At 44.2% G+C, this 11,701-nt stretch overlaps 1 protein-coding gene across 1 annotated transcript; it reads left to right on the forward strand.

The window, feature by feature from the left end:
• The first annotated feature begins 10,481 nt into the window (after positions 1-10,481).
• On the forward strand, positions 10,482-11,634 carry LOC123076735 (disease resistance protein RGA2-like). Its single transcript, XM_044498885.1, has one exon. The coding sequence runs from the start codon at positions 10,482-10,484 to the stop codon at positions 11,430-11,432; it is 951 nt and encodes a 316-aa protein (XP_044354820.1). The 3' UTR covers positions 11,433-11,634.
• The last annotated feature ends 67 nt before the right edge of the window (positions 11,635-11,701 follow it).

The raw sequence follows: 11,701 nt of genomic DNA on the forward strand, positions 1-11,701 counted from the left end.
CTAGCACTCATGCCACCCCTGCGAGCAGCAGCACACTACAGATGTTGATTGACAAAACTTGCTGGAAAGACAAGGATTTGCCAAAGTCAAAGAAGAATGACGAAGCAGAGTCTCAGGACAGCATTGATATGTTCAAGCTCTGCAACTTGAAGCCAGCTTTGCCAACCACCTTTCCCGTGCCAGATTTCAGCGACAAAGATATGTGTGAGAAGATCAACTTTGCCATTGACAAGAGCCTGTTCTTATCAAGTGATGCTGAAAAGAATCAAATTGACATGGAGGAAGCATGAAAGGGTCTTGACTGGGTTCATTCAAAGGAAAAATACAAGGAATATTTAAAGCAGCTCCCAGACCTAAGCTCCAGCAAGAGCAAGGCAGCATCCACGGCAAACCCTCACGTGGTCCAGAAGCGTAAAGCAGTTTCAATGAAGAAGAATCTGCAGTTGCCTCAAACCAAGTAGAAGATGATGAGTGCAGATGCTGAAGTAAATATGGTCAAGGAAGCTGTGCTTCAAACTGATATGCCAACAGTAGTGAGCAGAGAGCCAACCAATGTCAGAGAAGTTCAACAGATCAAGGGGAAGACTCCCCTTTCAAAAGTCCCACCAAAACCACCTAAGCAGAAGATTGTCAAGTTTGCCAGGGGCGCAAAGGGGAAATATGCCACAAAAGATTTGGGGTTCAGAGACGAGAGAGAGCTGCGAGCCGCATCCATTGATGCAGGGGTGCCAAGTTCTGCTAGGTTGCTGCCAACTCAGACTGGAAAGATGCCAACTACAGATACCAGTGTGCCAACTGATGTGTCAGTTAGCAGCATGGTCACAGTTAAAACCACCACAGCTGGTCAGAAAGGCACCACTGCAACTGCAAGTCCCAAGGTGCCTACTGATAGAGATGCTTCAATGCCAAACACAAAAGGAGGTGATCCAACTATCAAAGTGCCATCCCCAAGAGCTGACTTTCAGCAACCATTAACACAAGAGGAGGTGTTCGACATTATAAGTAGGTGCAAACCTTCAAGGCCGCCAAGTACAACACTATTGGGAACCAAGTCAGTGAATGATGCACCCGTGTTTGTGCCGCAAGGAGATGCCCTGGTCCTTGAACCCTTACGAAGATCAAACTCTTATCATGGTGACGGGTTCTGCGATGCACCATCTTTTGACCTCGGCATAGATGGTGATGCTCCAGCACCTGCTCCAGCAGCAGAAACAGCGGAAGCCGGTATGATCAGCATCGATGAGTGTGAGTTGGACCCAGCAGCTGTGAATGAAGGATGTGATGCTGCTGATGCTGGCAAGGCAATAGCTCAAGAACTAGATGTTGGTTCACTAGAGAATTGCCACACCCCGATATGCGCAGAACCAAAACTTGGCACGAGCAGTTCTTCGGGGCCACCTCTTGCACGAAGACAGAGGAGGGTAAGAAGGCCCGCAACATCTCAAAGGTCTCCATTCATTGACTACAACAAGAAGAAGACTTTCAGCACCAATGAGGTAGTGAACAAGCTTTACGCTACCCTCTTGTATTGGGTCAGGCATCACAAAGGAGCAGATGATGGAGCTACCAGGTAAACTAACTCCCCACAGCCTACATACATATCTTTTTCAGTTGCATAGGACCAGCCACTTAGTTGCACAGAAAGCATAGCATGTTGCACATAACAGGGCTTTTAGTTGCACACTGTTCTGTTTTCATTTTCATGCACATTTTTTTGCTGCTGTGACCCTTCGAGCTAACTTGTCTTTTTATTGCTTTCAAAAAAAATTCAGCCCTGAGATAATCAGGTATGGTGCTTTCTACATTTCTTTAAAGGAGTTAGTTGATTCAATGAAGCCGGTTCAATGGTTGTCAAAAATTGTTATTGAGACTGAAATCTTACACATTATGGATAACTTACCAGAAGGGTCAAAGAAGGTTGTTATGCCACTGAGGTTTTCTTTAAGTTTTTCCAAAACCTTCTTTTTACCCTCATCTTTGTTCTGTAGCACTTTTTTCGTTGACCATTTGAGGGAGGCCTTTCACCTACTAAGGAGTTTTGAGCCATGTTTTATAATCTCTGCAGATAAAATTACAGCAAGGGATGCACAATGTGAATGAGATAAACAAGAAGTTTGATTACAAGAACCGTCTCGACAAGAAAGACTTGGTGAGTGTTGTGCCCACATGATCAATCTTTTTTTAGTTGGCACCCACAGCATGTCCAGTTGCACATGACACATCTGTTAGTTGGCAGATACTTGTTGCAACCCGTTTTTAACTTGACCAAGTCTTTTACTGTTTTTCTTAGCTACATCTTGTATTTGTGTCTGAAATCGTTCACGCTTGCAGGTCATGCTGCCAGTGCTCGAGTGTGCAGATGTAACCGATAAGGACGGAGGGAGGCATTATTGGGTCTTCAGTGTCAACTTGAGGGACGGACGCTTCGAAGTTCTTGATTCAAGCAGGACGCTAGACAACATTGAGCTGATGAACACCGCCTCTACCATTGCGGGGGCAGTACGCCAGCTATGAAGGAAGCATTACCCAAAGTTCAGCATCGAGCACTTCCAGATTATTGACATTGACGTACCGAAGCAGCTCGGCAAGTAAGACAATAAGCATTTCATTCCTTCTCAATCAAATACCATCATTTTGTAGTTTTTAAATTTTTCTACATGTGCAATCTTTAGTATTTTTAAGACACAGTACTAGTCTTCAATCTGTTTTATCATTTTTATGAGTTTCTAATGGATTATCTAGGTAGTTGCAGAGTGGCGCATAAGTAGTTGCACACTGGCACGTAAGCAGTTGCACAGTGGCACATAATGAGTTGCAGTAGAACACAAGCAGTTGCACAGTAAGTAGTTGCACAGAGTGCATTACCTTTATTTGGTTTTAATTTTATGTGACAATTTTTTTGCCCATTTTTGTAGTAATGAGTGTGGGTTGTTCGCATTGCTTAACGCCACCGAGTGAAATGGTAGCCAACTGCCCAACTACGACCCCAAGGAAGTACTCAACATCAGGAAGAAGCTGGCATATGATTGGGTCACCAACGTGCACAACACCGCCCCATGGAGGAAGTTGCTGAGATACGAAAAGGAGTAGGTCAGTACTATTTTTTTCCTGCTCCATGGAGGAAGTTGCTGGTTTGTACAATTTTATTAAGTAGATTTTGTAGTTGCACACTACTAGTAATTGCGTTTGCAACTCAATATCATCACTTTTGTTGATACATTAGGAGCACTGGATATACAATTGTTCAACAACTAAATATTTAACCAGTTGCCAACAAAGGCAAAAATAGCAACTTTTTTTACACAGTGCATGAACTAATTCAAGTAGCATAAATTAGATAAAGAGGAATCATAGATGCTGAATGTGTCCGCTTGGTCTCAACATTGCTAAAAAAGACATCATTATTTTCCTTTTTTGTTCCAAAGTTACAAATGAGGAAACAAAATCACAGGAGCCTCTGTGGACACACACCAGCAGTGTGCTCTGTAGATTGGCACTGGCTGCATTTGTTTTTCTTCTTTGGGTGTAGCTCCAGCGCTGATTTGTACCGTCGACTCTTTGCCCTACCCTTTGTAGTAGACCTTGGAGGATCCCTGGGCACAAAATCATCAGAAGCTTGTGCAAGGGATGCAGCCTCCAACGGGCAGTAGGACCGTCATGATCACCTGTGTAATAATCATATAAAAAGTTTAGTATTTTTGTTATTGTGCAACCAGCACTGATGTTCTGTGCAACCACACAGTACATTTTGTGCAACTAACTGGTTGTTGTGTGCAAGTTAAGTTGAAAAAAACACCTGCAGTAGCACGGCCTGTCATGGTACTTGGATTGTAGTCGCCTATGGGCAGAACATGAAAAACAAGTTAGATTTTTAGCTTGATCCTCAAACTAACATAGCGCACGCAACTAGGCAGCATGTTTCTGTTCAACTGGGCACTATGATATGTGCAACTAAAGTCACTCACCCTAGTTTTTGTTTTGGAGTCGGTGAAGGTACTAACCTGGGTTATGAGCCCCCTGAGTCCTGCCTGTAGGTCCATTGGGAGTAGCACAAAGGGCACTGCTAGTTGGGCCTGGCGGGGGAGGAGGTCTTTGAGGGTTGGCATCACCTATAGGCAGAACAGGACAAACAAGTCAGTTGTGTTTATCTTTTTGATGCTCGAACTAACACAACATGCGCAACTAGGTAGCCTGTTCGGTGCAACTGAGCACCATGATGTGTGCAATTGGAGTTACAGACCTAGTTTGATGGGGAGTTGGGGCAGGTAATTACCTGGACGACGAGCCCCCTGAGTGCTGCCTGTAGGGCCATTGGGAGGAGCACACGGGGGAGGAGGTGGCGGAGGATGCCGTGTACAGCCAGGAGGGGGAGGAGGTCCTTGAGGGTTGACATCACATATATCCAGAAGTGGAAACATAAGTTAGCTGTGTTATCTTGATGCTTGAACTAACACAGCGTGCGCAACTAGGCAGTATGTTCTGTCCAAGTGGCTACCATGGTGTGTGTAACTGGGCACAATGATGTGTGCAACTGAAGTTACACACCTAGTTAGATCAGGAGTTGGGGCAGGTAATTACCTGGATGATGAGCCCCCTGATTGCTGCCTGGAGGTGGAGGAGGTCCTTGAGGGTTGCCATCATCTGATGGCCCCGTTGCAGCAGTCGGTTTTTTCTTTTTCTTGGACTTGTTCAGGTGGCCGATCTCGGTACGTGCTGCACGCATATGCTTGTATACAATAGCTTGTGCTGGATCAGAACCACTCGCAAACTTTGCTAGTTTCTGAAAATCGTATATCATGTTCCTCTCCCTTATCTGCTTCTTTGATTGAGGAGGCATTTCATCCGGTTGCTCATAACCAGTCCCTAGCGCACTAGGTACAACAGTAGGTGTCCACCGTCTTAGCAGGTACCTTTTCGGTATGACATCAACGCCAACATGGGTGAACACCTTGAGGATGTGGCAACAGAGGATGCCGTCCTTGTCCATTTTACAACACTCACACAAATAGGAACCCTCCTCCACCCTTGCCTGCACCAAGTAGTTTCGAGAACCATATTTCGCAACAAATTCCTGGTTCGGTCTGAGCTCAAACGCATCAACACCAACTTGGAATGCATTATAACGTCCAATCAGCTCAAACTCTTCTCTGAACTTGCGGTAAAGGTCTCTAGTATAGGTTTTGTAAGCTTGCTTCTCTATTGGGAAGTTGGACCACAACTCAATCTCAAGGTGTTCTGTCCTGTAATCATTGCAGCCTTCCTTGGCAAGGATGTGGTTCTGTATTTTTTCATATTGCTTGACGAAGTTCAGCATTGAGTTGTGTGGGTTCACATATCTTTTGAGAACGGTGTTGAACCCCTCACTACGCTGTGTAGACTAGAGGAAGGGAAAGAACCTGTGTTTGAAGTAGCACGGCACCCAAGTTGACCTGTATTCGTACAACTTCTCAAAGTGCGTGTGTGTCATAGCCTCATACTTCATCATTAACCCAGCCCAATTCTGCTCAAACTCGTCTATAGTGAAGCTGAAGTCAACACACTTGTTGAAATCATCAGAGAGTCCTGGATTCCGGCACAGCAACCAACCAACCTTTTCCTGAGCCTTTTTCATGATGTGCCATCGACAACAGCGGTGCACGGTGGTTGGAAAGATGCTCTGTATTGACTGCCTCATCGCACCATCCTGATCGGTGATGAAGTTGTCAGGAGGTTTGCCATCCATAGCCTCTAGGAATGCTCCAAAGACCCAATCAAAGCTCGATGCCAACTCCTGCCTCACAAACGCGCAACCCAACATGAAAGATTGGCCATGTCGGTTTATTCCTATGAAGGGCGCGAACGGCATATTGTACAAGTTGGTCATGTAGGTGGTGTCAAACGATATGCAATCGTGGTACGCCTCCGCATAAGCTTTTCGAGCTAAGCCGTCCACCCAAAATATGTTGACAACTCTGTCCTCTTCATCATTTTTCACCTTATAGAAGAAGTCTGGATCGGTTTTTTGTATATCCTTGAAGTGCGCAATTGTCTCAATCAGATCACCCTCCTTTGTGTCATCTCTACGGAAACTTATACAAAGATTTGTTATTGCCTTTGGTCCGAACGGCACCATCATCTCAGATCCATAGAACTCTGCCATTACATGCATCATTCGTCCTGCATAATACAAAAACAAACAGTATATCCTTTTTTAGTTGCACAAATGGCACATCCAGCTGCACAGTAATAGGACACGTGTTGGCACAGAACATAATCGCAGGAAATGGACACCTAGCTGCATCTTTTTAAAAACACTTTGCAGTTTTTGCATACAGGACATTGTGTAGTTGCACAGTAAAGACAATCTAGGTGCACAAGAAGCACCAAAAGTGATATACAAAAAGCATGGGAAGTTGGACACCAGTTGCACAGTTAAGCCATTTCAGTTGCACAGTAGTACCATAACAGTTGCACACTGGACTGCCTAGAAGGAAACTTAATTCTTCAAGGGATATAGAAAAACACCACACCCGTAGTCAAGTTGTAGTTATACAAGATGCGCAGAAACTCCTTTTCATCAGGTGAGCTGCCTTGGTGGGATCTCAAGTATTTGGATAATGACGGTTTGTTCACAAGCGGATGATTGTGGTCACGAACAAAGTGCGTCACCTCCCATCGCCCATCTATCAGCTTCACCAACATTTTCACCTTGCATTCAGTCTGCTTTATTGTCTCGCGTTTGCGCTTCTTCTTCTTCTTACTAGTACCAGCCTCCTCTTCAGCAAATATTGGAGGTTCTTCTTCCATCTCCTCATCACTGTTAACAGATTTTGGATCTGGAATAGGGTCCAGGACAGGAGGAGTCTCAGCTCCTCCATCATCAGCTTTGGGCTTCTTGAACTTGTTGTAGCAAAACTGTTGTTTTATCAATTCATTGGTGCGGGCTGTCCGCCTAGAGGTGTTCATCTTGATAGAGAAACCCATCCGTAGTGCGCAACTGTTGTAGTGATCCTTAGCAATTTGAAGGCTGTCAAACCTCATGCCAACATAGGGTTCCATAGGTTGAGAACCAGCCTCGTCCTCTCCTTCTTCTACTTGCACAGCTCTGTCAACAGCCCCAGCTTCTAGCTCAGTCCTGGTTGGACCAGGAACATTTGCCTCGGTTCCTGTGTCATCAAGAGTATGGCTCTCTGACTGCAAAGACACCACTACAGGGGCACCACGGGCTGATGACTGGCCTGCCACATTGTCATGGCCCATAGGGTTACCATCACGACTTGCCTGCGTGTAGTAAACAGATCGACCATTTTCTGTCCAATTTCCTTGTTGTATGCTGGGTTGTTGCTGATCCATATCACGAGGAAGCTCATTGAGATCTGAAGGCAACTCATTGAGATCAAGCATTTTTTTCCTTGTTCTTGGATGCTGCCACACACTCCCTGCACATATATAAAAAAAAGAAATTGATGTCATCAGTTGGTAACCACAGAAAAAGAGTGTTTCAAACAAACTAAAAACTTAGTAAATAGACAGTTGCACACCATTTTGTGATAATCTTAGTTCCAAAAAACAACATGACCGTAGCATAATCTTTTATTATAACGGTTATGAAATTTTTTGTTTGCACAAATTTGTTATGTTAGTTGCACAGTTTGCAGTAAATAACTGACAAAAGCATGACTTCTTTTTGCTACAGAGTTTTTCTGACTTTCCCCCTTTTTATTTTGTTGTAATGATCTATAGGTTTCCGTTTCGCAAGGAGCTCTTTTCAGATTTTTCTACACATAATTGGATGCTACATTTGAGAAGGAAAATCCAGATGAAAAAAGAAAGAAGAATTGGAGGACAGATTATAGTTATATGTTTTTCATCGTCGTTTATGTTTCTAGTTCTGGTATATTTGAACATATTAATATGGTTTGCAATAGGTGTGGGACCAGAATATATGCGTGGGACAAGATTATATGTGTGAATATGTTAATATGGTTTGTGGCTTCATTAGCCATGGATAAAAGTTGTTGTGCTTTTCCTGTTGCACTACAGATTTCTGGTTTTCGCTAGAATATGCGTCTCAATTGCCAGGATGTATCTTTGCACTTGGCCAGCATATATATCCAGTTGGACATTCAATGTTTTTAGTTGGCTAGAATAGATGTCTCAGCTGGCCAGATTGCATTTATTTCAGTTTTTGGCCAACATGCATGTTCAGTTGGACAGTTAATACATTCAGTTGGCTAGAATAGATGTCTTAGTTGGCCAGGATACATTTTCTCAGTTTTTTGCCAACATGCATGTTTAGTTGGCCAGAAAACATGTTTTTATTTGCACATATACTATAGTTTTCCCAAAATGTTCACTCACAAACATGTATTTGCGAAATATACATGTTTACTTGGCTAGGATACATGTTTAGTTGGCCAGGATACATGTTTTTTAGTTGGCCAGATAACACGTGGGGTACAATGCATGTTTTAGTTTTGGCTAGCATGCATGCCGAGTTGCCAGAATATAGGTTCAGTTGGATGGGATGCATGTTTAGTTGCACATTTATGAATTTTTCGTTGCACATATCTATTGGACAGTCAATTTTTTGTTCATTTTGCAAACAATAACTACAAGTTGGTAGAATGCATGTTTAGTTTTTGGCTACAATGCTTTGTTGAGTTGGCTTTAATCATGTTTTAATTGGGCAGAGAACTTGTTTTTAATTGGCTTGTTTAACACATCCAGGTGGTAGAAACTTGTCTGGCATGCATCAAGTAGTTTTTGGCATGTTTAACACATCCAGCAGTAACATCAAGTAGGCTGGTGTGATGTGCCAGATTCACCTCTTTTTTGAAGCAGATTCTCCATGGATCCATGGAGAAGGGGGTTTACATATGCCTATGCAGTACAAGAAAGGGGGAAGTGAAGAGGTGCAGAGGGGGCTTACCTGCTTGATCTTACTGCCTGGTATGGCTCTGACCACCCTGCCCTTTAGATCTTGAAGCAGCTCCTTCTACTTTGGGGCTCCCATGGCGGCTGTGTAGGAGGAGGAAGAAGGGTTGTGGGCGATTTCTGTTTGGATCTGCTTCTGGCGTGGAGAAGAAGAAAAAGGCAGCGTGGGAGGGGCTGAGGCGTGGGGGCGAGCGGGGGCGTGGGTGCGAGCTAGGGACAGCTGGCTACGTGGGCGCTCGATCGGTTTGTTTGGTGGCCGGTCGATCGGTCTGTTGCCTTCCTTTTCTGTTTCGTGGGGATAGGGGGTTTCCTTTTTTAGCCGGCCACTCGGTTGCACTAGTGGGCAGCCGGCCGCCCACTAGACACGCCCAATAAAAAATCATGTAAGACTTGGTCTTTTTCACTGTCGAATTAGAACCCTATGAAGACATGACAAACGGCATTACTAATCTCAAAGTACCTATCCCTTAACCTTATTAAGTCTTAACCCATCGTCTTGCACTCACCTGCCCCAACCACCTCCCCCCGGAGAGTCAACACGCGCTCATCCAGTTGCGATCTAGATCTGCACAACCACATACCATTTCTCCTCTGCATAGCTCTTGTGTTTCGCTGTGTTTGTGAAGTGTGTTCTCTTGAGCTGGGAGCTGGACGCATTTTTCTGTTAGCACACACACATGGTAGGTCGTCGCTCAAGGTAAAATTGATTTCACCCACGATGATCCTATCGGGTTGAGATCTCTCCCGGACTAATCATACTGCCCACGAGATGAAAACTTAGGCCACCACTCTCTATGTTAAACGACAGGCGTCCAAGTGCCTTTAGAAGAAAACCAATGTTTTTTACTGCTCATATTCAGTCTCTTCTTTGCTAGAATTATCACTAATAATAATACCTTTAAAATATGTTCTGTTCGTATCGATATGGGCACAAGTTATACCAAGTCATGAGCAAGTGAAGTCATTGTGTGCATTTTTTGCAGACAAAAGGCATCTATTATACTACTCCCTCCATCCTAAAATAAGTGTCTTTGATTTAGTCAGTGTCTTTGATTTAGTACAGCTTTGTACTAAAAATGCACTAAATCAAAGACACTTATTTTGAGACTGAAGGAGTAGTACTTGACTTCAAGTGGAGTCATTGGGTGCATTTTTCTGTGAGCACAGATGTTATTATATGGTTAGTCACTAAAGTTAAAGTTTCTCAGAGGATGAATGATGGATCTTGTTTCCTTGAGATCCCTCCCAGTCCAATCATACTGCTCATGAGACAAAAATCATATAAGTGTTTTGTCTTTTTCACTATCAAACCAAATCGCTCTTAAAATATGACAAACGGCAATACCAATCTCAAAGTTGCTACCTCTTAACCTCTTATTAATCCTTAACCCATCGTATTCCACTCACCAGCCCCAACCACCTCCCCCGGGGAGTCAACACGCGCTCATCCAGTTGCCTGGAATCTAGATCCGCACAACCCCAGACCATCTTTCTTCTGCATAGCCCTTGTGTTTCCCTGTGTTTGTGCAGTGTGTTCTTGTGAGCTGGGAGCTGTTAGAGCAACAATGGCGGAGTATGTAGTCAGGCCGCTAGTATCCATGTTGACAAACAAGGCGTCCAGCTACCTGCTGGACCAGTACAAAGTGATGAATGGCATGGAGGAGGAGCGTGAGACCCTGAAGCGCAAGCTTCTGGCGATCTTGGATGTCATCCAAGATGCGGAGGAGAAAGGAGCTTCCCGACCTGGAGTGAGTGCTTGGCTCGAAGCACTCAAGAAGGCAGCCTATGAGGCGAACGATGTCTTCGACGAGTTCAAGTACGAGGCGCTCAGGCGTGATGCCAAGAAGAAGGGACACTACAAGAAGCTTGGCTTTGACATCGTAAGCCTCTTCCCTGCTCACAACCCCATTGTATTTCGTTACAGGATGGGCAAGAAACTGTGCAGGATTGTGCGCAAAATTGAGAACCTTGTCAGAGAGATGAATGACTTTGGATTCAACCAAACTCAGCAAGTACCACCATCCAAGCAGTGGCGCAACACAGATTCCATAATAATTGACTCTGAGAAGGATATTGTCAGCAGGTCCAGAAATGAAGAGAAGAAGAAGATCGTGGATATATTGATTGATCAAGCCGGCAATAGGGATCTCATCGTCCTTCCCATTGTTGGAATGGGCGGGCTGGGCAAGACCACCTTTGCTCAGCTTGTCTACAATGACCCTGTAATCAAGGAGCATTTCCAGCTCCAGAGGTGGTGTTGTGTGTCAGATGATTTTGATGTTGTGAAGATTGCAAACAATATCTGCGAGATCAATGAGATCCATCGTGAAAAGGCATTGCAGAACCTTCTGAAAGAAGTAAGTGGGAAGAGATACCTCATTGTCTTGGATGATGTATGGAATGAAGATGTTGATAAGTGGGAAAAACTCAAGACCTGTCTGAAGCACGGTGCCAAGGGTAGTGCAATACTGACGACCACTCGTAAAGCGCAAGTAGCACAAATTATGAAGATGTAGGTATTGATGATAGCCATAATCTTGGAAATCTAGGTAAAGTATTTCTGATGGAAATATTTGAGAATAGAGCATTCTGTTTGCAAAAGCCAAAGGCTGCTGAGCTAAGTGATGTGGTTGAAAAGATTCTGGACAGATGTGGAGGCTCTCCTTTAGCTGCCAAAGCCTTTGGATCTATGTTGAGTAACAAGACTAGCATGAAAGAATGGACGGCCATACTAGCCAGAAGCAACACTTGCAACAAGGACTCAGAAACTTTTCTTGTACTCAAG

This window comes from Triticum aestivum, chromosome 1A, assembly GCF_018294505.1.
Source record: "Triticum aestivum cultivar Chinese Spring chromosome 1A, IWGSC CS RefSeq v2.1, whole genome shotgun sequence".
NCBI classification, from domain to species: domain Eukaryota; kingdom Viridiplantae; phylum Streptophyta; class Magnoliopsida; order Poales; family Poaceae; genus Triticum; species Triticum aestivum.